General features: G+C 46.9%; 1 protein-coding gene across 3 annotated transcripts in view; it reads left to right on the top strand.

The window, feature by feature from the left end:
- The window catches only part of C2H10orf90 (chromosome 2 C10orf90 homolog), a 250462-nt gene that overhangs the window by 121561 nt on the left and 102007 nt on the right, over positions 1 to 26894 (top strand). For 2 of the 3 annotated variants that reach the window (XM_031957017.1, XM_031957018.1), the window contains one exon: positions 26201 to 26292. In XM_031957017.1, the coding sequence (XP_031812877.1) occupies positions 26201 to 26292 (92 nt within the window). Of the gene's footprint in view, positions 1 to 20292; positions 20471 to 26200; positions 26293 to 26894 lie in introns of those variants that run through there. The other variant, XM_031957019.1, reaches the window with a different exon arrangement.

The following is a 26894-nucleotide window of genomic DNA, read 5'->3' as shown; positions in this document are numbered from 1 at the left end:
GATCCTGCACTGATTTAGGGACCTCCCAGTGGAGTCAGTTCCTTCTAGAGTAATAAATGAAACAGCCAGTGTCTGTCAGAAGCAGGACCTGAACCCACAGCTTTCAGCCCTGTATCTGTCCATTACACTATTGATAACAGGTACTTTATCAATAAAATAATATGTAAAATAAATATTTCTAAAGAGAGATTTTTGTACATCAAAGAATGCCATGGGATCTGGGAATGCTGAAGGCACAGCAGCCAAGCGGATGGCAAGGGCTGGTGCTCTTTCATCTTTCCGGGAGGCTTGGAATTGGAGATTCCCGGGTCATCCGACTCTTCCCTCCAGCCTGGCTGGGATGGCTGGTCCAGAAGGGAACCCATCAGCTCGGCTCGCACCCTAGAATTTCTGGGGCTTTTCATCTCCCTAAGGCTTAGCTCTCACTTATGGGTTGTCTCCCTTCATAAGAATGCATGCTCCTTGAGGGCAAAGATTGTGTCATCTTCTCCTCTGTTTGGCTAGCACCCAGTACAGGGCTTGGAACTTAGTAGGTGCTTGATAAATGCTTATTAATTCATTCTGGAGGAGACTCAGAATGAACTTTAACATACCTTTTCTGGAAGTAACTTAGCCCAATAGCCAAACTCAGATCCAAGAAGCCCTGGGTTCAGATCCTACTTCTGACACTTACTAGCTGGGTAAGTCACAAAATCTTGGGATCTCAGCCTCCTGATTTCTAAAATGGGCCTAATACAGAAACTAGGCAGAGATCAATATCTAATATTCTATACCAAGATAAGGTTGAAATGGCCTCATGATTACACATAAAGGAGCTAATAGATTATATACTATAAGCAAATTAGGAGAACAAAAGATAGTCTACCTGTTAGATCTGTGGAAACGGGAGGGGTCATTATAAAATGATGGGAGAGAACATTATAAAATGCCAAATGGATAATTTTTATTGCATTAAATTAAAAAGGTTTTGCACAAACAAAACCAATGCAGCCAAGATTAGAAGGGAAGCAGGAAGCTGAGGGGAAAATTTTAGAGCCAGTATTTCTGATAAAGGCCTCATTTCTAATACAAAAAGAGAACTGAGTCAAGTTTATAAGGATACACATCATTTCCCAATTGAAAAATAGTCAAAGAATATGAACAATTTTCAGATGAAGAAATTAAAGCCATTTTATAATTATATGAATTATATGAAAAATATTCTAAGTCACTATTGATTAGAGAAATACAAATGAAGACAATGCTGAGGTACCACTTTGTATCTTTCAGATTGGTAAGATGACAGGAAAAAATTGTGATAAATATTGGAGGGGATGTGGGAAAACTGGGGCACTGATGCATTGTTAGTAGAAATGTGAAACGATCCCATCATTTTGGAGAGAAATTTAGAACTATGACCAAAACGCTTCAAAACTGTGCACACCTTTTGATCCAATAGTGTCTCTACTGGGTCTGTATGCCAAAGAGATCATAAAAGCAGGGAAAAAATGTTTGTGGCAGCCCTTTTTGTAGTGGCAAGGAACTGGAAACTGAGAGCATGCCCATAAGTTGGGGAATGGCTGAATAAGTTATGGTATATGAATGTTATGGAATATTATTGTTCTGTAAGAAATCATCAGCAGGATGATTTTGGAGAGGCCTGGAGAGACTTACAGGAACTGATGCTGAGGGAAGCAAGCAGAATAAGGAGAACATTATATACAGCATCAGCAATGTTGTGTGATGATCAGGTATGATAGCTCTTCTCAGAAATACAGGGATCCGAGACAGTTTCAATAGGCTTGGGATGGAAAATGCCATCCAGACGTAGAGAGTACTGTGGAGACTAAATGTGGATCAAAGGGTAGTATTTTCACCTTTTTTGCTTTTTTTGTCTGCTTTTTATTTCTCATGGTTTTTCTCTCTTGTTCTGATTTTTCTTGCACAACATGACAAGTATGGAAATACGTTTAAAGGGATCTTACATGTATAAACTATATCGGATTGCTTGCTGTCTTGGGGAGTCGGGCGGTAAGAGAGAGACGGAAAAAATTGGAACACAAAATTTTACAAAAATGAATGTTGAAAGCTATTTTTACATGTATTTGGAAAATGAAATCCTATTGAGAAAATAAAATAAAATAAAAATGGGCCTCATAATAGAAACTTCCTCGTGGGATTCTTGTGAGACTCCAATGGGATGATGGATGTAAATCACTATAAATATGTCAGGCGTTATTATTAACAATATTATTGTGGAGGTGTGATTTATAGCAGCTGCCTTGTCTTTCCCATACTGCTACCATTTTGTTTTCCTGTCTTGGTGGAAGAGATGGCTAGACCATAGAGCATTTCTGCCTTCTATAACACAGGATTATGTTGTACATCCTCCACATATCCCAGGCCTGTATATGTCTTTCCTGACCTTTGGAAACCTCAGCCCTCTTCAGCTGTGGAAACCCAACAGCTGTTCCCAGTCACCCATTTTCCTCCCGAGTAAGCGACATACAAAGAATACTTGACTCTTTGGGGGCAAAATGGCTTCTTCTGAGCTGCTTCCCTTCCCTGCTCAGTGACTCCAGGAGGACTCTGGTCTTTTCCCTTTGTGGACTTGGGTTGCAAAAGTTTAACGAACTTCAGAGTTAATTTTGCTCACAGCCTCTGGGCAACCAGCCAAAGGCATTTGTTGCTTCAGCTGGCAATATGCCTTCCATCAACATACTAAATATTTCATAATTCATCGACTGGTCAGGCTTTCTTGTTCTATTTAGAAGTCACTTGGTTGGGATGAGTGACACTCAGCTTGTGTAGGGAAGGGTGTGAGGGATTCATAAATGTGCCCCCTGAAATTGAGGGGGTTGGGAATGCTAAGATAAAATAAAACAGCCCCCATCTTCAAGGAGCTTACAGTTGTAGTAAGAGCAAGAATTCCAGCATTAATCCCCGGATCTGGCCTTCTACCTGGGGAATCTTGGGAAAATCCCTCACTGTTTCAATTTCTTTACCTGGAAAATTAGGTTTTTTTTAAATTGGCTTCAGAAGTCCCCTCCACACTTAAATTTATGAACAATTGTACATTCATGAACATAAAAATACAAAGTAATGTTTTAGAAGGGGGCAAGGGCTGAGCTGAACTATCAGCTGGGGAGATCAGTCCTAAGGTTATCATACTTAGATTTAAAGATCGATCATCCCCTCTACATTGTTAGCCCTTTCCTTGTACCCATTCTATAGATAAAGAAGCTGAGGCTCCCCAAAGGGATCTGTTCCTGTGAGGAAGGGTCAGAGGTGAAATCTGAAGCCCAGTCTCCCCAAGTCTGATTCCAGCATGTTATGGGCTGTGCCAGCTGGTGATCTCTGAGATCCAGCCTTAGCTCTCCGTGGTTCTACGACTTGATTTCCTCTGCAGTTTCTTCCGAACCACAAATTCTGTGGTTTTGAAATTATAAAACTTCACAAGTGATGGGAGGCCCTTCTCCCCCGTATAGAGAACATATACCTGAGAAGCAAAAATGCTTTCAAAGTTCCCAGGACAGAGCCTGAGGATCTGAGGATCAGCCCGGGAAGAAATGTCACAAAGCGACGCTGACGGGGGATGAAAGCACAAGTCCTGCCCTCCTCCCTCCTGCATCCAGAGCCTCCGGCTTTGTCGTCCACAGGGCCTTCTGTGGCTGGACTTTGCCTCCTTCCAAGTCCTTCGGGAAGATGTTTGATGGAGTTGCTGGGATCTTGACATGGGGCTTCCCATCTCTGGGCAAAAATATAGCCCGCCTTTCCCAGCCTCTCCTGCTTAGGTACAGCCCCTGGAGCAGACTTTATAACAATTTGGAACTTGTCCCTGAAGACCAGCTGTCAGCTGGTGGAATCGCCAGGCTCAGGTTTTCCCTTGGCCGTCCCAGTCCTTCTCTCTGCCCTCAGAGGAGGTCAAGCTATTTCCCTCCTGGTACTCAGGGAAAGGAGAGACAGGGAAAGATCTGGGCGCCTTCCACTTAAGCCACCATATCAAGCTTTGCTTCTGCTTTAGGCTTCCCCTTCAAAGCCCCGAGATAAAAAAGCAATTACCTGCGTCTTTTGTTGGCGGTAAAGATAAGCAGGGACCCTTCTTCCATGGGGCTTGGGTTTTGTATTTTTGTGTTTGCCTGATCTGGGGGTCATCAGCATCTTCTGGCTAAGGTCCTGAATAGAAGGGGGAGAAGGGGGCACATGGGTAATCTTGGAATACCCAGGATCTGTGTTGCACACAGAAACACTCACGTGCCTTCAAAATCTTGGAGGGTTTGGGTTTGGGTTTGGTTTGGGTTTTGAACTCTGCTTCGTGTTCTCCTTGTTCAGTTTTTGACATTACTTGGTGGGATTTTTAGAGAAATCTACCATGGATTCAAGGGCAATCTGGTCCATAACATCACTATCTCTTGTTGGTGATGGGTAGTATGAGGATCCAGCAGCAGGAAATCTCTGTTTGAATCCCAGATTGTGTTCCTGTTTTCTGACACCGAATAAATCACTCCACCTTTAAGAGCTTCGGTCTCCCCGTCTGCAAAATGAAGCTAATCATCCTTGAACTACAGGCTGCTGTCAAAAAAGTGCTTTTTCCTCCTCAATTGTATTTTATTTTTCCAATTGCACGTAAAGATACTTTTCAACATTCATTTTTATAAGATTTTAAGTTCCAAATTTTTTTTCACTCTTCTTCCCTTACCTCCTCCTCCTTCCAGAAAGCAAACAACCTGAAATAGGGTAAATACGCACAGTCATTTAAAACATATTTCCATATTTATCATGTGCAAGAAAGAAATCAGAACAAAAGGGAAAAAAACCAAAGGAAATAAAAAGAAAACCAACAGACAAATACTATGCTTCGGTCCGCATTCAGTCTCTATAGTTCTCTGTGTGGATGTGGATGACATTTTCCATCCCAAGCCTATTGGAAGTGTCTTGGATCACTGAGAAGAGCTAAACTAGTACAGTCGATCATGGCGTAATCTTGGTGTTGCTGTGTACAATGATCTCCTGGTTCTGCTCACTTCCCTCGGCATCAGTTCATCTAGATCTCTCCAGGCTTTTCTGAAATCAGCCTGGCCATCATTTCCTGCAGAACAATCATATTCCATCACATTCATGTATAATGGATGTTCATTCATGTATCGGCCGTTTTCCAGCTGATGGGCAGCCATTCAATTGCCAATTGCTTGCCTCTACAAAAAAAAGAACTGCTACACACATTTTTGCAGTCACGGGCCCTTTCCCTTTTTTAATGGAGTCTTTGTGATACAGACTCAGTAGAGAGACACTGCTGGATTGAAAGGGGATGCAGAGTTTGAGAGCCTTTTGATAGCATGATAACAGAAAACGGCTTTCTAAGCCCTAATGGGTTAAAAAAAAATACTAAGTACTACTCTACCTTCTCAAGCACTGGTCACCATGCATTTTTTTTTCCTGAGACAATTGGGATTAAGTGACTTGCCCAGGGTCACACAGCTAGGAAGCCTTAAGTGTCTGAGACCAGATTACCATGCATTTTTTTTTAATGAGAGAGAGAACAAATCAGTAAGTTTACATTGAAGATTGCCTGGCACACCATAGATATTTGATGGGATCATAGATATGGAGGGAGAAAGGGCCTTAGAAGTCACCAAACCTGGTGCACTCAGTTTACACACAATGAAACTGAGTCAGTGAGGTTGTGACTTTTCCAGGATCACACAGTTATTAAAAGTTTGAGACAGGATTCGAATTCAGGTTTTCCTGATTCCAATCCCAGCATTCTATTCACTGCTATCTTAGAAAATGTTGATAACTGTGAAATGATGTGAATTCATCTTAAACTTTAACATCAGCTGGCATATGTGCCTACGAGGGAGCTGAGGTTCAAATAAAGGAGTTTTGCCTGTGACTTTTGAATTGCCAATTAGTTGACAAGCACTTATTTATTTATTTATCTGCCTATCTATCTATCTATTTATTTGCTGAGGTAGTTGGAATTAAGTGACTTGCCCAGGGTCACACAGCTAGAAAGTATAAGTGTCTGAGACCAGATTTGAACTCAGGTCCTCCTGACTTCAGGGCTGATGCTCTATCCGCTGTGCCATGTAGCTGCCCCTCAACAAGTATTTATTAATCACTTTTCATGTCCCTGGCTGCTTCTGGGCTCCTTCCCAAAGGATTCTGGGAATTTCAGAGCAAAATAGTCTTATATCCATTCATTCAGCAGAATAAATAGTAATAGAATAGAAGCTCGTTGAGGACAGGAGAGATTTCATTTTTGTCTTTGAATTTCTGCCAGTATCTCCCACAGTCTGCATTGCAAGGGCTTAATAGATACGTCTTGAATGGAATTTATTACATTTCCTAAAGTGCCTTTTGTGGACAAAGAACTGTGCTAGAATCTGCATTGTTCAACTAAGACGTGATACTTGCTTTCATGGAATGCCCAGTTTTGTGGAGTCTAGAGTATAAGCAGAAGTAATATTATATGACAAATATTCTCGGTCTATAGATATAGAGTTGGACACCATGGTCTTCTTTTTTAAAAAAAAAAAAAACTTTTCCCCAATTATATGTTAATTTTTTTCTTGAGGCAATTGGGGTTACGTGATTTGCCCAGGGTCACACAGCCAAGAAGGGTTAAGTATCTGAATCCAGATTTGAACTCAGGTCCTCCTGACTTCAGGGCTGATGCTCTATCCGCTGTGCCATGTAGCTGCCCCTCAACAAGTATTTATTAATCACTTTTCATGTCCCTGGCTGCTTCTGGGCTCCTTCCCAAAGGATTTTGGGAATTTCAGAGCAAAATAGTCTTATATCCATTCATTCAGCAGAATAAATAGTAATAGAATAGAAGCTCGTTGAGGACAGGAGAGATTTCATTTTTGTCTTTGAATTTCTGCCAGTATCTCCCACAGTCTGCATTGCAAGGGCTTAATAGATACGTCTTGAATGGAATTTATTACATTTCCTAAAGTGCCTTTTGTGGACAAAGAACTGTGCTAGAATCTGCATTGTTCAACTAAGACGTGATACTTGCTTTCATGGAATGCCCAGTTTTGTGGAGTCTAGAGTATAAGCAGAAGTAATATTATATGACAAATATTCTCGGTCTATAGATATAGAGTTGGACACCATGGTCTTCTTTTTTAAAAAAAAAAAAACTTTTCCCCAATTATATGTTAATTTTTTTCTTGAGGCAATTGGGGTTACGTGATTTGCCCAGGGTCACACAGCCAAGAAGGGTTAAGTATCTGAATCCAGATTTGAACTCAGGTCCTCCTGACTTCAGGGCTGGTGCTCTATCCACTGCATCATCTAGCTGCTCCCATGTTAAAAATTTTTAAACATTTTTATTTTAAGTGCCAAATTCTATCCCTCCTTCCCTCCCTCTCTCCCCATCTCCGACATAGTAAGTCATCAGATCTAGGTTATACATGTAAAATATTTCCATATTAGTCATTTTTTGCAAGAAGAATTGAATAATAAAAAAGAAAGTGAAAACCAGCATGCTTCCATCTATATTCAGACAATGTCAGTTCTTTCTCCGCAGGTAGATACCGTGCTCCATCATGAATCTTTTGGGATCGTCCTGTTGCTGAGATAACTTAAGTCGTTCAGAGTTCTGTCCTTCATGGTGCAGGGTTGCTGTGTTCTGTGAACCAGTTCTGCTTGTTTCATTTTGCATCAGTTCCTAGAAGTATTTCCAGGCATCTCTGAAATCTGCCTGCTCGTTGTTTCTTTTAGCACAGTCGTATTCCATCCCAGTCATGGATGTGGTCCGTGGAAAGAGAATGACTTAGATGTATAGTAAGTACCTGAGGTGGGATTTGAACTCAGGTCCATGGACTCCAGAACTTTTGTTATTTCCACTCTTTCTCCCTTAGAAGCCATCTAGTTCAACCCCCTCATTTGAGAAATAGGGAAAACAAGACCCAAACCTTTTAAATAACTCATTCAAATCAGCATGGTAGGAAACAGGAGAGGGGAGTTATCGGGGAAGACTTCATGGAAGGGATGGTATGAGTTGCGTTTGAAAGGGTAGAGATTCATTTCCCTCCCTGCTGGAAATGCCATGGACCATGGTGCCATGTTGCCATCCTACAGTTAGCATGGTTGTATTCTATAGAACTGGAGCACAAGAGTCCTGCCCCTAAGGCAAAAGAGAGGGGACAATCCCCACCAGTAGTGGCCATTAAGCAAGGGGTTGGGGACCTCCTAATGTAGATAAAAAAGCTAACATTTCCCTAAAACCAATTTAACCTACTTCCGTATGGGGCAGCTAGCTGACACGGAGTAGAGAGCAGAACTTGGAGTTGAGACTATCTGAGTCCAAATCCAGCCTCCAACATTTGCTAGCTAAGTGACCCCAGGCAGTTCCCTTACTCCTGATTTGCTTCAGTTCTTTATCTATAAAATGGGGAAATATTGGCGAAAGAAATGGCGAGTCCGGTATCTTTGCCAAGAAAACCTTAAGGACAAAAGTCTATGAGGTCTCATAGAGTCAAACATGACTGAATTATAGAAACAACTCTTCCTACTTCCAAATTATAGATTTCCAGAAAGGCTTTGTGCTCGAACAGGGGAATCCACCCACTCAACCGCCTAGGTAATTCTTGTAGACGCTGATGGCCCATTACAAGTTGGAAAAGACTTTTGCACAAATTTCAATGTCTTTCTGCCAGCCATATTCATGATGGATGAGCTGGAGGCAGCCCATCATATCTTCCCAGAAGAATTAAAACAACTGGTGGCCAGTCATCCCAAGGATCGCACTTATTGGGAGCTATATTTGGCAACTGTGAAAGGTTCGGGAACACCTGGGTTTCAGTTTTCCTGCTCCATTGCTCTTCTTGACTTTATGCAGTAACAAGGGGGAGTAGGCAGAGATCAGCCAGGTGCAAAGAGAAAAGTAAAAATGCCCCATGGCTTTCCCTTCAGACATGACAATTGTTTCCTGCGTCAAGGTACAAAGCAAAGGGAAAACCAAAGAAACCTTGTTTATTGGCATTATTATTTGATCAAAATATATTCCTTCAAGATCCCGGGGTCTCTGTTGTTAATACCACCCACTTCTTCTCCTTTGTGGATAATGACTACAAACACTACAGGGGGGAATCTCAGAGCTGGAAGGCATCCAGTCCAACCCAAATGTCTTGCGTTCCAGGCAATCCATCCAGACTAGGCAGCCCCTCCATGCTGTTACAGTCATGGGACCATCCGGGCTTTGCTTAAAGGCTACCCTGGTGGGGAATTACCCCATCCCAAGCCAGATTGATCCGCTTCAAGTTGTGTCCAATGGGGAAGAGACTTCTACATCTGATTCCAAAGGGCCTATGAGTAAATTTTCAGAGGGTGGGAAGAAACTATCTAGATCAGTGGTTCTCAAAGTATGGTCTAGAGAATCCTGGGGATCTCTGAAACCTTTTAGAGGGTCTACAAATTCAAAAATAATTTTTATTTCCAATATGGTAAATGTCTATAAATATAATCCAGATAAACAAAAACGCTTTGGAGAGATCCTCAATAATTTTTAATAGGATCAAGATACTGAAAACAAAAGTTTGAGAACCACTGATCTAGATAAAACTAGGTACTATGGAGGACCACAAGGGCAATGTAGGTATAAATGATAGTTGAGGAGATATCAGACATTCTCAGGGGAAATTAATGGGAGGATAAGTAAGGAATAATTTCAGCCCCAAATATCTCTCTACAAAGGCACCAAGTAGGAGTAACAAAGAAAAAGACTTAAATACTTGATATAATTACAGTCTCAGAGTGATGGCCAAGCACTGGTGGGTGAATGAAACTCATGACTGGAATTCGTAGAGAGGAGGGTCAGAGTATGACTTTTTTAAATTAATGCATTTTTGTGTAGGGGAGAAGATTGCTGCATAAGGTGTATGTCTGAATGGAAACTTATGAACCTGGTGGAAGGTTGGGGGGAGGATGTACAAAAAACTAGGATATTGGGGGAAGTATCAAGGGAAGAAGAAACAAATGGGGTATTGTTAAGTGCATATTCTAGACCAGGAAGTCTTAAACTTTTCCCCCTCATGACCCGTTTTTGCGTGAGAAATTTTTACATGACCCCAGGTATTTAGGGTATAAAATTAGTATACAAATCAAACACTTATTGATAATCATGATTTCATGGCCCCTACCTTCAGTTATGAGCCCTCAAGTTGGACTCTATTGGCTAGGAAGGCATAAGTTAATATTTATGGACAACGCTTCGCTGAGCCGGCACATGGGCAGGATAGGATCGTAAGGGATGATCGTTGATGGATTCATGTCAACATAAAAGAAGGATTGAAAGGTTGCTTATTAGATCTGCACATGACACAGAGTCCAAATGATCTTGAAGGACTAAAATGCAAGGTCAGATGAGGCAGGTGAAACAGTGCAAAGATAAATGGAGTCTGACTTTTAGGGTCAAAATAATCAATTCCACACAGAGAAAGACAAAGGAGTCTAAGTTCTTCCAAGACAGGAGCAGTTTCTCATCTTGTCATGATATCCCAAATACCCAGCAAAATCTGTGGCACATAGTAGGTGCTTAAGTCAATGGTTAGATGGTATTGAGAGACCTGTTTTGGTTCTCCAGTTGGCGTGACCAGATTCGGGTAACAGCTGGTCCGAAACCAAAGTCCTGAGCAAGCAAATCTTATCCCGTCCGTCAGGTCATCTCATTGTTGAGCATCCTACTTTAAGTGAAATGTTCTCTCTCGAACATGAACTTGGATTCTTGACAACCATCCTTAACATTCCTCATTTCATGGCTTCTTGCTTTTGTCCCCCCGACCGAGTGACGTCCCTGTTACCTCTGGCGCGTCCCTTGGGATGCCATCTCTTTAAGTCCTTTGGGGCACTTCCCCGTGAATAACAGGCTTCCACTGAGATTTTGCCTCAAATCCTGCGGATTTCTGGTATTTACCCAAGAATTGCCGTGGGTGCTGACAAGATATGCCGTGGCAGCTAATATGACAAAGACCTGGGGTTCTGGGTGGCCGGAAGCTCAATATTGGTCAACAGTGTGTGACTTGCTTGTCAGACAAAGGCTAATGCTGTTGGAGCCTGTGTGCCAGAAGCAGCACCCGGATGGAAGGAGTCTCAGTGTCCCTGGGCTGTGCAGTGGATGAGCCAGCTTGTGGAGGGCTGGTCCAGGGCTGCCCGCCATAGCGGATGAGGGATCTTGATAAATGGGGCCCATCCCCAGGCCAAACGCTATCATAGTGAAGTACTTCAACATGGCGTCTGGGGAATGGCTGAATAAGAAGAGTTGCAGAGTCTGTGATAGCCAGATAAAGCCCACCAGGTTTACCACATGGGCAGCTTCCCCCCTTTTTTAGATTGATTTGCATGTATTTTGTATTTATTTCTCAGTGTATATGCTACCCCTAATAGAACAAAAACTCTTAGAAGGAAGGAAGAGGGAAAAGGATGAAAATAAGGAAGGAAAGAAGGGAGGAAAAAGGGAGGGAAGAAGGGAGGCAGGGAGGAGAGGAAGAGAGGAAAGAAGGGGAGGGAGGGAGAAAGGAAAGGAGGAAAGAAAGGAGAGCAAAAGGAGGAAAAAAGGCAGGAAACAAGCACTTATTTAACACTATATTTCAAGTGTCATGTTAAATGATATACCAATGATATGATACCAATATGATATTTCTTTTGATCCTCAAAACAACCTTGAGAGGTAGAGGCTATTATCCTATTTTATAATGAGGAAACTGAGCCAACACAGATTAAGTATGAATGGATACACAGTGATTGATCAGATCTCCTTGACCCCAGGGCCCGTGCTCTAGATACTCTGCCATCTTTTTGGGGCAGAGGAAACAGCACTAATCTTTGTACCCTTAGCACCTGGGACAGTGACTGGCCCATAGTAGGTGCTTAGTAAAATCTGTTGAATAAAAGAATAAATGACCATGTTCAGACATTTGGCAGGCTTTCTTCTAGTGAAAACACCAGAGGGTGGAACTGGCAGCAGTGGACAAATGGTCTAGAGCCAGATTTCTAGGGAGCCAAGGGTGGGGGGACTTCCTAACAGGAAGAACTCACCCCAAATAGAAGGGGCTACCTAGTAAAGTAGTGAGCTTCCCATTCAATGGAAGTGCTGGGTGACTTTGTGTCAAGGGATATCATGGGGAAATTTTCCACTTTGCATGAGCGTTGACTAAATAAGCTCTTCAACTCTAGGATTCTGTGAAAAACCAAGTGTGAAAGGCTGCGGCAGGTGTTGAATGAATAACGGAAAATGGACATAAAATGCAAATCTGAAATTTCAAATTCTATAATGAAAATGACTATTTTGCACCATCTTGCCCTACCCTGTGCTTAGCACCTTTGTATATGATTGAATTCACCTTATATCATCTTGTATGTCATAGACTCTAGAAGAGAAAATAAAGATCAGTTTTACAACCCCCATCTCTGAAAACAAGAAACCTTCCCCAGGGATAGCAAATGACCCCTCAAGGGTCAGCCTGCTAGCAGGTTTCAGAGCAGCATTAGAACCCATGTCTTTGGACTCCACGTTCGATGCTCTTTCTAGTATATGTGACTAAGATTTTGTAAATTACATTTTTCCCATCGGTTTCTCCTACTGCTCATCTACTAAGAAAAAAATCTGAAAAACTATATAAACATGTGCCCATTGCTTCCTCCTCCCTCCCCCTCCAGTCTGCTTAAGATTAAAAAGTAGATGCTCCATTTGTCCTCCTCTTTCCTCACTCGTTCTTCTGGGGAATTAAACCCTCCCCCTGGGCTTCAGGAAGGCTCAGCGCCCCAGAGGTACAGTGGCTGCAGAGAATGAGAAGAAGGCCAATTAGTTCCACCAGATTTTAATATTTCATAGCCCGCTTCTCCTCATTTGTCTCTTCTTCCCAAGCTGGATCCCCTTGGATTGTCGTACAAAGCTAACTGAAAAAACAAATAGAAAAGTGATATTTGCCTTGAAAAAATGAGCTTCCAAGAGTGTCCATGTACTCTTGTATGTATCTCATTTGCGCCTCTCTGTACGCACTGGTTGTATGTAAGTTCCTTGAGGGCAGGGCCTCTTAGCCTTTTTCTTTGTATCCTGAGCTTGCTGATCCGTTGCTGCCTCCTGTGAGTCCTTGCAGGACATGGACCCGACGGCCACGCAGTAAGAAGACCTGCCCCTGAGGGCACCTCCCCCTTTGCGGCTTGGCTGCTCTCACAGCCTGGGGAAGACATGAATCAACAATTCTTCTTCCCTGGAAGAACCCAGACCTTAGCTCTGAGCATGGAAGCTGGGAAGGACCATCCTCTCTTGCCCTTCTTAGAGGGGCCGCCCTCCAAAGCGAATCTCCAGATTCATTGCTCCTAAAACTCCCCCCGATGCTGTGTCCCACCCTAAGGGTTCTGTGTCTGGTTCCAGATTGTCCTCAAGCTGCCCCATCCCACTGCTGGCTGTGCCACAGGATCCCAGATCTCAGGCTGGAGGCAGAATCTGAAATCTGGCTACAAGACCGGGGCTTTCCTTACTAGCAGCATAATCAAGGGCACCACAAGGTGGGGACAGGGGGGTAGCCTTGGCTACCTTAAAGGCTTTTCCAACTGTCAGAGTCAGAGCTTCCTCGCCATCTTTTATCGGGTTTTCCGAGCTAATTTTCATGGAGTTCTGAAGCCAGTTGCCAACACTTGGAGGTCAGCTTAAGAACTGCTGACCAGCACAGTTAGAAATCAGCTTTCCACTCTCAATGCAGGGAAGAGACAGGGAGGAAATAGAAGAGAACTGGAAATCAATTCAAGGAGCTTTCATTCTTGCAAAGCAGGTTGCCTTAAAGTACTTGAATCTGAGAGGCTTGTGGTCATCCAAAGTGGGGACTTAGTGCCGGGGAGCCCGGAGGACTCGTATTCCAAGCCTGCTTCTGCCACTTGCTCCCTGAGTCATCTTCTTGCCAGTAAACTTTTAAGTCTTTCCTACATCCCTACCTGTGGTCAATAAGTCAATCAGCAAGGATTATGGGCCTGGCTTGGCTGCCCAGGGGTCGGGGATACAATTCCCCCTACCTTTGAGGGGTTCATGTGATTTTTTAATAGAATTTTTTGTTCTGAACCAAGAAAATGAGAATTTCTTCATCTGAGACAGAATAAAAAAGGGGTCTAGGTATGTCAGTCTTTTCCATCCAGCTTGCTTGTCAAGCCTGTGACAAAATCAACAGGTAAGAGAGTTCTCATTGCTATCTTTCATGTTGACATCTCCTGAATGGCTCCCATGTTTCTCCCTCTCCTGCCTCACAAAGAATGTCCTTATAACAAGGAGTTGTTGTTGTTGTTTTTTATAATAATGGGATAATAAATTTATCCGCTGGTCCAAAAACAAAACTTAATTTAGAACTAACACTAAACAAAATGGCAGCCCTTTGGTCCAGCGGAAAACAGTGTCCATTCTGGGGGAAGAGTAATACTGGAGGTGGTTCTATATGGTGTGGTAAAAAGAATGCTGGATTGGAACTCTGAGGATCGGTATTGCAGCCCAGTGCTGCTATTCGTTGCTAGTGAAATGTTGGGCAAGACTTTCCACTCTCTTGACCTCAGTTGCCTCATTTGTCAAACAAAAAGGTTGATCTCTGTGATCCTATACTTTTTCTTAAGTTGCTTATATTCCATGACTTTGGGGTTGGAAATAGATCCCTTGGGACTGTGGGAACTGAGGGTGGTTCACACATAGCATTTTCACTCTTCTTGTTCTCTTGCATTTTATTTTCTTTCTTACTTGTTTCCTGTTTGATTTCATTTTTCTTGTGCAAGAAAATCGTATAAATCTGTATGCAAATGTTGGATTTAACATATATTTCTATCATGTTTGACATATATTGGATCACTTGCCATCTAGGGGAGGGGGTGGGGGGAAGGGAGGGAGAATTGGAACACAAGGTTTTACAAGGGTTAGTGTTGAAAAATTACCTGGGCATATGTTTTGAAAATAAAAAGCCTTGATAAAAATATAGATGCTTAGACAAGAGACTGCTTGAGGGAGGCAGTTTTCTTTAATTACAATTTTCTTTAATTTCCTTGCACTTGTTAAGTACAAGGTGGCAAATAAGTATTATGTGTGTGTGTGTGTGTGTGTGTGTGTGTGTGTATGAATAATAGGGAGAGGGCAAAATCACCAAAACCTAATAAACAAGACGAGAAACCTGGTATTCTACACCTCTGTGAAGAGTGGGGGAGGGTCCTCTCCCTGCTCTTCCTTAGGTCCAGCTCCATGTTCTTTTCCCCGTCCCCTTTGATTGCTGTGCAGCTAACGTCGGTTCCGCAGTGGCCGTGTGCACGCGGCTTTCCTCCTGCCTCCCTCTGTGTCCCCAGCCGAGAGCCGCCTTCCCGCTTTCTCCGTATTCACCATATTTATCTCTCTCACGTTCTAACGGTTCAGCGCATCCCCGACCTTGTGCCGGCTCAGACCGGAGCTAGAAGCCGGGGACACAGAGCTCACCCCCGGGGACACAGCGCTCACTCCCGGTGCCCCGGCTCTCGCTGCCCGCCCCCCCCCCCCAGGGCCCTGCTCACGAGATGGCCCTCGGAGCCCCCCCCCCCTTCTAGTTGCCATCCCTCCCTAGTCTGGCCTGGGAGCCGCGTGGCTGGGTAGCCTGTTCCCCAGGCGCTCTCCCCCAGGGCCTCCCTCTCCCGCCTCGGGAAGCGCCTGTGGGCGCGGACCAGGCCTCCCTTCACCCATTTCCCCTGCCGTGCTCACTCACCCCTCGGCCCTCGGGCCGTGCTCCGGCCTCCCCCCACCCCCCCGCCCTCCAGCATCTTTGCCGCCCTGCCTCCCTCCGGCCTCTTTGCCGCCCTGCCTCCCTCCGGCCTCTTTGCCGCCCTGCCTCCCTCCGGCCTCTTTGCCCGCCCTGCCTCCCTCCTCCCTCCAGCATCTTTGCCCGCCCTGCCTCCCTCCGGCCTCCCCCCTGCCCTCCAGCATCTTTGCCGCCCTGTCGCCCTCCAGCATCTTTGCCGCCCTGCCTCCCTCCGGCCTCTTTGCCGGCCCTGCCTCCCTCCGGCCTCTTTGCCGCCCTGCCTCCCTCCGGCCTCTTTGCCGGCCCTGCCTCCCTCCGGCCTCTTTGCCGGCCCTGCCTCCCTCCGGCCTCTTTGCCGGCCCTGCCGCGGGGGAGAAGGCCGAGCCTCCTTCGCTAGGCCCCTGATTACAGCTGCCCTTCCCGCTGTCTGACAGCCGGGGTATAATTAGAGCGAGGCAGGAAGGAACGTGTGGGAACGAGCCCCGGGGAGAGCCGCCGCTTCCTCGCGCACCCCGGCTGTGGTCTCTCTCCCCCCGCCCCCGGGCTCCGGGCTCCCGGGCAGAAGCTTTGGGGTCTCGTTTCCCAGTCTGGGGGCCCGGGCAGGGCCGGCTCTGGCCGCCCCCCCCCCCCAGGACGACGCCGGGCGCCCGGGAGGCTGCAGGATGGCGGGAGCCGAGCCGGCCTGAGGTAGGGTTCTTGCTCCCAGGGTGGGCGAGGGAGGCGGGCGGGCCCGGGTAGGAGAGAGCAGCGTCCTTCCCGCCTCGTTCCCGGGGTCGGGACTCACCAAAGGGCCCCGGCCGCTGCCCGGCCCCTCCCAGTGCCCCATAAGGACCCGGCGGCAGGCTGCTCTCCGTCCTTTTTGGAAATTCTGCAATTCTGGGGGACCCGCTGCCTCCCCACGCGCCCCCCCCCTTCGGGGCAGCCTGACCCGGAGGGAGCTTCTGCCTCCCATTTCATCCCTCCCCGCTTCTTCCTAGTCCTGCCTTGGGGGGGGGGGGAGTCATTAAATTCGGAGACTTATGTTGCTGAGTCTGGCATCTCCTCAGTGTGGCTGCCGCCCCCCCCCCCCGGGGGATTCTCCCCTGAGTAAGGCAGGTCCTCCTTTAGACACTTTATGCCGGAGGCCGGGAGGGCATCAGCCTCCCACCGACACATAACGGAGCTGCCTTCGGTCCTGCCCGCGGGTTTTGTGCTGTTTCTTACAAGTCACCCCTCGGTGACCAAGGCTCCCTCCCAGCCTGCCCCCTCCGCCGCCCTTCGGGTCACCCGCAATCGTGAATCTCCTACTCGTGGGGCCTCCGCACTTCCCACAGTGCCGGGGTCAGAACCACAGACTCGGGGCTGGCTGTCCCGTCCGGGGGCCTCCCGTCCGTCACCTCTGGGCCGGCGGGTCTTCCGGAAGCAGCGCTGCCCCAAGGCCTTTGCTCCGATGCGCTCCCGCCCTCCCTCCCTGGGCGCTTCATGAGGCGGTACCGCGCCTGTCATCCCTCGTGGATGCTGGAGGATCCCGTTTGCGTGGCTGTGGGTCTTATTGGGCTCCATTGAACTGGCTCAGACGTGATGCGGTTACTGCGCCAGCCTTAGTAGCAGGATCACAGATTCAGACGAGAAAGGCCCCCAACTGCTTCAGGAGCCTTCAGACTTTTCACCCCCCTCCCCCAGCGCTTTTCCCACGTCCGCTGCTAGTGGGGGGCGCAGGAGAATCCCCCCGGGCACGGGAAGCGCCGCCGTGCGTGCGTGGGCACCTGCCAGTGGGACCCCCCCATCCCGTTCCCAAGAAGGCAAAGGCTGGAAGCTTCTGCAGGGAAGGGAGTGGAGAACTGGGGCAGGAATGAGGGCAGGGTCTGTGTGACCCGACTCAAAGCTCAGGGTCCTCCCGTAAATGGGGGGCTGGAGGCCGTGACCGTCAGGCAAGGGGGGCCAGGACGGCCAAGGACTCGAACTTGTGCCCCCAGATCCAGGACGGTAGAATGAGGCACCGGAAAGAACTGGGGCTCTGTCCACAGAGGACCTGAGTGCGAATCCTGCCTCTGGGGCTTAGTTTTGTGGGGCACTCAGCGTCTTCCTCCCGGGGGCCTTTCGGCCCGGATCTGGGGGCCTAGAAGCACGGCCCCGGTTCCAATGGTCCTCCAGGGGCCGCTGAGCCATCCTGGGCTTCCTCCGAGAGGATGCGCGAGAAGAAGTTGAGAAATGGGATAATCTCCGCCTGGCGCAAACTCCGAGGGGAGGAGGGCTCGGCTTCCGCTGCCTGTTTTCTTCCTCGCACCCCGCGGGGCCCTGGGCTCCCCGCAGCCCCCCCGTGGGCGCCCTGGGCCTCCTGGCACGGGTAATGAGAGACCGCCGGCCCGGGCTCTCCCACGGCGGACGAGCTCCATTTGTCGGGCGTGGGGGGAGCTGGGAGCCTGGGCCCCGCGCACGCCCCCTGACCGGCAAAAGCTTCGGGACCGCTGGGCATTCGTTCGCATGATGAGTGCGGGCCTCGCCTCCCCCGCCCCCGCCCCGCGCCCCTCCCAGCCGCCCCTCTCCGGCCCAGACCTCGGGCTCGGCTCTGGGCGACTCCCCAGCGCCCGCAGTGATGCCCCCCTCGTCTGTCGGCCTGTGGCGCTCCAGCTCCAACCTGAGGCGCCCCCCCCCATTAAAATTCATACTGATCTTATTTGGGGCCTCCTCGGGGCCAAGGACCGGGAGCCGGAGGGTAGATTTGAACTGAGGTCTTCTTGGCGTCGGACTCAGGGCTGTATCCACTGGGCCACCGGCCGCCTTCTTCACGGAAAGGAAATAGAGCAACATTCGGGTGAGGGCGATAACTGGGAGTAAGAGGGAACGTCTCACGTACAAGTGGGCCTTGACCTGAGCCTCGAATGGCAGCGGCGCTTCAGAGACTGAGAGGAGGAAACAGGCCATGGCAGGGGCCAGGCTGGGCAAAGCCCGCAGGGAACGTCCGGCTGCACCAAGGGCTCTCTCCCTTGTGGCTCTGCCCCTCTCGCGCCCACTGGCACCGGGCTGCAAAGCTCAGGCCTGAGGCAGGGACGGGTGTGCAGCCCACCCACATTCTGAAAGGCTTCGTGCAGCCCATGGGGGGGGGCTGGGTTATGATGCTCCTCAGAGGAGGCCTGCCCGGCCCAGAGGGGCCCAAGTCCCTGGGAGGGGGATCCCAGGCTCCCACAGCCCGGGCCCGGGACTCCTCCTTCCTCACTGGGCCTCCTAGGAAAGTGCATTAGGTCTCTTCTCTTTCCCAGAGGCAAAGCTAATGGGAAAGTTTGCTTTGTTTGCTTGTTTGTGTAATCCTTCCAAAGGCTTTGTTAATCCCTTTTCTCATGGGAGTAGAAAAGGAGAAGGGAACCAGTGATGGCATTGGGGAGGGAAGGAGGGAGGGAAGGAAGGAAGGAAGGAAGGAAGGAAGGAAGGAAGGAAGGAAGGAAGGAAGGAAGGAAGGAAGGAAGGAAGGAAGGAAGGAAGGAAGGAAGGAAGGAAGGAATGAGGAGAGGAGGGAGGGAGGGAGGGAGGGAGGGAAGGAAGGAAGGAAGGAAGGAGGAGGGAGGAAGGAGGGAGGGAAGGAAGGAAGGAAGGAAGGAGGGAGGAGGAAGGAGGGAGGGAAGGAAGGAAGGAAGGAAGGAGGGGGAGGGAAGGAGGGAGGAGGGAGGAAGGAAGGAAGGAAGGAAGGAAGGAAGGAAGGAAGGAAGGAAGGAAGGAAGGAAGGAAGGAAGGAAGGGGAGGGAGGGAGGGAAGGAAGGAAGGGAGGAGGGAGGAAGGAAGGAAGGAAGGAAGGAAGGAAGGAAGGAAGGAAGGAAGGAAGGAAGGAAGGGGAGGAGGGGGGAAGGAAGGAAGGGGGGAGGGAGGAGGGAAGGGAGGGAGGGAGGGAGGAAGGGTCATATCCAATAGACTTAAACTTGTAAATGCTTGACATTCATTTGTGGTGAGTTAGGTTTATTCCTCATTTAAAAGATGAGCAGACAGAAGTGAGTGATCTACCTGGTTAACACGATCCCTAGATGTTAAAGGGAATTTCAACTCAGCTCCAAGTTCTGCTGGGAATTATCTGAATGTGTCTTAATCCAATCTTTAAACATGGGAAAGAAGAAATCTATACCAAAATTGGCTAGGGATGTGCGGGATTGGAAGATGGGCAGCCTGCTAAGAAAGAATATAACATGACTCATTTTCTCTTGGGAAAGAGGATAAAAGAGCCGTCTTTTAAACTGGGCAACATTCGTGGGAAAGTCAGAGGGGCTTTCTGAGCAGTCTTATCTCTGGGCCAAACAGGCCTGATGGCAGCCATGACCCACTCTTGGTGCCCCTTTTTGGGTTTCCTTGTCAGAGACACCAGAGGCGTTGCCCGTTTCCTTCTCCAGCTTATTTTACAGACGAAGAAACTGAGGTGAGCAGGCTGAAGCGATTTGCCGGAGTCTGCAGTCAGAGACTGGTCGGGTCTCCCCACCTCTGGTCCCACTGGGCCACCTCATTGCCCTGTATTCCCACCCCGCCGCTGGCTGATTCCTAACCGCCACACCTGGAAGCTAGAACCCTCCATCCTGGCCTTGTTGCCATGTAAACATTCTAAGCCCACTGGAGCACCCCCGCCACCCTCTAGCCCCCCAGTAGGGTTGGAGGTAGAGTCCCGAGGGAAGCGGTTTTGGTTTGGTTTTTTCAAATTTAAGCGGCTCCGTTTGGTCCTTGCTCAGCCTCCCTCCTGCGGTCAAAAACCAGGCCTTTGAGACATCAGTAAAGCATGTTCAGCCCAGCCACGGCAGGTATGGTGTGACTTCTCCCCAGACTCCACCCCCACCCGAGAGTGACGAGAGAGCCCCTCGATGCCTTCCTCCTCCAGCAGAGGAGACCCTCAGGCTCCGAGGGCTGCAAGGGCCTTGGATCGTCAGGTCCAACTCCCTGCATTGACAGATGGGTAAACTGAGGTACAGACGAGGCAGTCTCGCACAGCCAATAAATGCCTGATCTTTGTCATTTCAAGAAACGAGCTCTTGCTACAAAATCATCTGGATGCCAAAGGATGAGGTTTTTTAAAGTTTCTTTTAGTTATAATACAAATACACAGAACAAAGCTTTAGATAACAAATTGTCTATACATACATACACATTATGGGGATGGCATTAAGCACAAATTGGAGTGTATTCTTTCTAAAAGCAGCCCAGGGTGTCAGACAGAGCCGGGGCCGTGAAGTCAAAGAGACTGAATTCAGAACCTGGGCATGTGGTGTCACCTCTGCCTCTCTCAGTTTCCTCACAACAATACTTGCGGCATCCACTTCATGGGGCTGTTGTGAAGCTTAATGTGGGAATGGAGTTACAAAGTCTAGTCTAGACTGTTAAGGCTTTAAAATGCACTGATACGATTGGGACACCCTATATAAAAACCAATTACTATTACAGACGTTTATTAAATACTAACTAGGTACCAGGCCCCTTTGCTCAGAGCTAAGGACACAGGCTTAAAACAAAAACGGACCCCGGACTTGAAGTGACTGAGGAAATAAAGGTCTGAGCTTCTGATTCTATTGTTTATTAAACAATTCACGCCAATTGTCCCACAAACTGAGCCGAGACCCCTTCCTTAGAAGGCCTCGGCACTGGACCCCAAATACAGGGGAATGCATTAAAAATGATCAAGGTCAATTAAAAGAAAACGATTCACTAGGACACAAGATTAGGTCATCTGATTTCCAATTGGAGGGAAGATTAGGGACTTTACAGGTTAAGAGGGGGAAGCCAACAGGTACAAAGCCCTGAAACCAGAAAAAGTGGTATCTCCTCCTCCCTTCCCCCATTGTCTGTAAGCAATGAAAGGAACATGGAAAAGAATAATTGATTGATCAATATGGCGCCAGTTTCCAGATAGGACATATGGATGTACATTTGTGAGAAAATTTCTCGCATCAATCCTTGGTTCTGACAGAATTTCTGGTCAGCACAATCCAGGTTTTTAGTTAGGGATCTCTAAGCAGCGTTTGGGGGGGGGGGAGGAGGGAGAAAGGGATGGGGGAGTCAGGGGAAGGAGGGCTTGTCCAGCTTCCCAGCCACATAGGGCAAGATTCGAGTAATACAATAAGGTTTCCTTCCAATTCCCACAATTGAATAAAGTTTTCTCACAGTACAGAAATTGGACCAGACCCATAATTGAATAGAAAGAGAACTGGGCTAGTTCCAGAATAAGTCACAAGATGGAGTCAACGTGGTTCACTCTCGACCCATAATTAATTAACCATGCGCTGTCTTGATCCCTTTGATTTCCTCAATTTCCCCCTTTTGATAGATGGGAGAAGAGGAAATCCCCTGCTCCCACGGATCACTCAGCCAAAAGCCAAATCTATGAGTTTTTTCTTCAATCCATAATCAGAAGTACAAAATCCAGGCTCCAGATCAAATGCTTAGAGTGCTCACAATGAACTCATTTGGAGAGGGGAGATTTACATGTCACCAAGGTAACCAAGAAAACTTAAACATAAACACAAACACCATGAAACGAAAGGGCAAAACAATACAGTAATGATCATCAATATTAACTAACATCAAGTCTCCCTGTATCCTAGTAACCCTCTCCTAGTGTTCATTTAATCAGCCTATTTTGCGTCCCAGATGTCCCGTATAGCCTCCTGCTTCCTAGAGAGATTCTCTTGGGAATTCTGGGATAGACTTCATCCCCAGGACAGCTCTGCAAAGGGCTCTGCTTCTCCGGCTCATTCTCAGATGATTCTGCCGATATCTGCCAACAAGAAGACAATACAATTTATTACAATCTCTTACATTTGGTTCTCCAAACTAAAACTTCAGAGACTTGCAGTTTTTTAATATACTACTTGCTGTTTTTATCTTTACCTAAATTCTCTGACTTAAGAATCTTAAACAATTCCTGCGTCTAACTTGTAAAATGAACTCTTCTTTCTATATTTTAACATTACCAGAAAAATGATCATCTCCCATTAAAAAGGGAACTTTACTTAACTTATAATTATCAATATAATTTCCTATAGAAAATTCTTAATTCATTTTTGAGCTTGAATTTCCACATAGATAGATATATTTGGAAAAGTCTAATCCTGTTGCTTTCTCAAGATTTACTTTTCTGTTTCATTAGAAAGCTTTTTCATACACCCTTGGCTTATCACCTTATCTAATTCTCCATTTAGGAGGCTATCTATCATCCTCATTATAATTTGAACACAAATATAAAGTAAAATGATAAGATTTTTCAAATTTGTATTCTATTGTTGTAGCTCAGAAATGCTCCATTATCAATCTATTCATTAATAGTTGTAATATGGAACTTACAAAATTTCTACTGCTCATCTGCCCTGATTATAGAAATCTGAGAATAAAGGAAAAGGAGAGACATGGTTGTAACAATTACAGATTGGCCAGACTGTAGCCAAGCTCCCTTTTTTGATTCTAAGCGTGAGTCACTCCTGGGGTTACAAGTTCTCAAAAGCTCAGCTCAGGATTAGCAGGTGGGGAGATTCCCTGTTTGGAAAGGAAACTTCCCTACAGGGAAACCGAATCAAAAGGCTCCCATCCCAGACTACACCAAGGTCTTCCATCCCCCAGAGATTCAAGCAGATTTCATTCTAAGGGCAAAAATGAATAATGGGGTACATGGGAGGAGATGGAAGGTGATGGGAGAGAAGCATCTTGGGGCTGGGGAGAAGCTCCTGAAGGAGATGGAAAGAAACCAGAAATTCTGAAAGATGGAGGTGAAGAGGGAGGACGTTTCTGGCTTGGGGGGAGGGGAACCGCCAAAGCAAAGTTATGGAGGCTGGAAAGAGAGTGTTCGGGGGAGGAGAGCCGCCTCCATGGGATTCCTGCCATCTTATAGGGAAATTATCTGAAGTCCAGAAGAGTCTAGCATGTGCCCAAATTCCCACAATACTTAGGGAGGCCTGCTTGTTCATGTTCTTAGAACACGCTTTTGCCTTTAGAGTTTCCTGGCTAATGATGGATGGATCTCCCTCCTGCTTGGAGTGTTGGGATTTCCCATTTCCTAAGGAGAAAAGGAACATCATCTTGTACTCCCCGATGAGGGTCAGATTCTTCCCTAGAAACAATCCCACCTGGGTGGAAAAGGCCTTTCAAACCAACGGTTCAAACAGAAGCAGGTGGGCTTTTTACATGGGGAAAGGAGGCAGGTGTTCTGCAGGGCAGCTTCCATCCTCCAGGGGCCTCGGGGAGATTCCTAAGTAGCAGACAGAGGGGAGAGCTGTGGGCTCCTGGCCCCCCTCGTGCCCTACTCTGGGGCCCCAGGAAGACAGACTGCCTCCCATCCACTCCAGCTGCAATGGCATGGGCAGTCCCGGGGTCACCAGCAATGGATGACAATAGGCTGCTTTTCTGCCTCCTTATGGGATTTATAAATACCGAGGCCCAAAGCCTCTGCCCCCAGGGTCTGGGAAGCAGCAGGGCGGCCCCCATTTTGCCTTTTTCATTGGCAGTGAGGCTTCTCATTGTGGCCACTCCACTTTTCACCACATAGTAAGAGCCCGGACCAAATGGCAGGAGGTAGAATGATAGAGCAGGTCGGGCTCTCAGCAGAATGAATCCTTCCCATCAGCCCCCAACAAGTGGCTTGAAGACCTCCAGTGGGGCCCCAACCTCGGGAGGCCTTTCCTTCTACCTTCAGCCATCGCCAGCTTGGCTTGTTCTTCTGATAGGCAAAGCCCACCCGGCCCAACAAGGTGAATCCCTCCTCCTTTGGTAGCGCCGGCTACTGCTTATTTGTAGATGGGACTCCCCCATAAAGTCCATTTCTTTTGGTTCTACCATTTTTCTCTTATTCTTCATTATAAGAGATGGCTCTTAGGGAGGAGGAAGGGGATAGCATGGAAAATAATAGTGAAGCCGTGACTGAAGATACCAATAAAAATATACTACGGGTCTGCATTAAAATGAGCGGGTTTCTAGTGCTTGCTGATAACTCTTTGTCATTCACAGATCATCTGTCCTAAATCTTCACATCTCTCCTCAAAGCGCCCTCCCCCAAACTGAGGACGTCGCCTCTGCAAGGGAAAATTGAGACTATGCTCTAGGATCCCTCTTTCCCCCAAATAGACCTCTCCAAACCTTTCGCCATCCACCCCGTTCACTCCTCCTTTCTTCACTCTGATCAAGGGGTCTTTCTCTTTACTAACATCAGCCTCCTTCGAGTGCCATTGATCCTCTCCCTCCTTCAGCAGCTTGCCCCCAGAATCGTGTCTCCCTCTAATTCTCAATCTCGCGCTATTTACTGGCTCATTTCTCGATGGCTGCAAACCCGCCAAGGTCTCCCACCTCTTTAAACAAAACCTGTCACTGAGCGCTCAGCCCCTCGCCATCACACCATCCACCTGTCTGCCCCTTCCCAGCAGACTCCAGAAAAAGCTGTTGCCCCCCATTTCTACCCCTCTCAAACGTGTCTCTCCCCCTCTTAGCCTCGTTGCTAGCTCACTTCTCAGCTGTAACTCTTCTCTCCAAAGCTCCTAGCGATCCAAGTGACAGCTGTGATGGATTTCTCTCCGTCTCCATCCTCTTTGAGTTCTCTGAAGCATGTAACACTATTGATCTTTCTCTCTCGCAGACTTTCTCCTCCCTGGGTTTTTGCGATGAACTCTCAATTCTCTCGCTAGATCTATAACGGTTCCTTCTCGCTGTCCTTTGCTGGTTGTTGTTCATCGCTTAATAAATGTTTGTTGACTGACTGATGGACTTGGCAGGGGATGGATCGTTGGCCCCAGTAAAATCCGAACTCGTTGAGTGCGGCGACCATTTCATTTTTGTTTATTGTCAAACCAAGGCCCAACATTTATTGAATTGAATTATAAGGACCTTGCTGCACCTTGAAATATCAATCAGTCAGTCCACATTAAGTGCTTACTCTGTATTAGACACTGTGATAAAAGCTGGGGATAGAACAGAAAAGTGAAATAATTTCTTCCCTCAATCAATGAAGCAAGAGGCTGATTTTATCTAGGAAGGAGGTAAAAAAAAAAAAGGAGATAAATTTCTCTTTTCTTTTGTGCCCTGAAGGATAGAACCTGGGTTTTGCACATCACTGGGGTGGAGCCTCCAAAAGGGGAGGAATTTCCTTAGAAATAATAACGATGGGAGCAGCTCAGTGGTGCAGTGGATAGAGCACCAGCCCTGAAGTCAGGAGAACCCAAGTTCAAAGCTGGTCTCAGACACTTAACACTTCTGGCTATGTGACCTGGGCAAGTCACTTGACCCCAATTGCTCAGCAAAAAAGAAAAAATAATAATAACGATGCATTGTCAATGCACCCACCCACCGAAGACTGTACTATGCAAACCCATGCCCCAGATTTTGACTACTGAAAGAGGAAATCAAGGAATTGAAGGGATTTATCCTGGGCAGAAAGAGAAACCCTTTGATCTGCCTGTTGGTATAAAATGTCTTAGTGCCGACATCTGTAGCAGCTATCGGTGCTAGTGGAGCCTGTGTTGCAGATGTTCTAAAGCAAGGCAATTTCTCCTTGTTCCTAGGACTTCAGGCAAGCCCGTACGATGAGAGCAATCGGCTTTCCCTCAGAGGCCTTCAATCCGAGGTTGCAGAGAAGAAACCTGACTATGCTAAGGTAATCCGTGCGTCCCACATCTAGACATAAAACACATTATTTTTAAAATGGGACCATCAGCCGTGGTTCCGCATTTTGCTTTGTCTAATTTACACAGTGGAAATTGTGAACGTGTGGGCTTCCATGACTTTCAGATAAGCTTGTATTTGTTGTGGTCTCCAGTGCCCAAAGTGTCAAGTGCCCAAACCAAATGTAATTGGGAAATGCTTAACAAAATAAAAAAAAATAGAACATAATGTTAATTTGTTGTTTTCTAAGTCAATGTAGGGTTTCTTTTTGTGTTTGACATCATTGGTTTATCCCAAGGAGTTTGGGTTTTGTAATTTCATGGGGATTCTCCAATTATTCCAGTTGTTCTCATAAATATTCCAAAAGAAAATTGATTTGATTAATTAATGTCAAAAAAAGAAGAAAGTAGTTCCATTATCGATTTCATTCTGGTTGTGGGTGCAAAGGAGAGAGGTCTGGTGATTTTAAATGACAACAGAGAGATATGGCAAAGACTAGGAATTATGCTAATTATACTTTTGAAGAAAACTATGAATATATTTAATTATCTGATTTAAAAAAATTATTGGATGCAGATTCAGTGTGCAAATACA

Source organism: Sarcophilus harrisii, chromosome 2 (assembly GCF_902635505.1).
Source record: "Sarcophilus harrisii chromosome 2, mSarHar1.11, whole genome shotgun sequence".
Lineage (NCBI taxonomy): Eukaryota > Metazoa > Chordata > Mammalia > Dasyuromorphia > Dasyuridae > Sarcophilus > Sarcophilus harrisii.
Note: the sequence above shows the minus strand (reverse complement) of the source record. Positions and strands in the feature narration are given on the sequence as shown.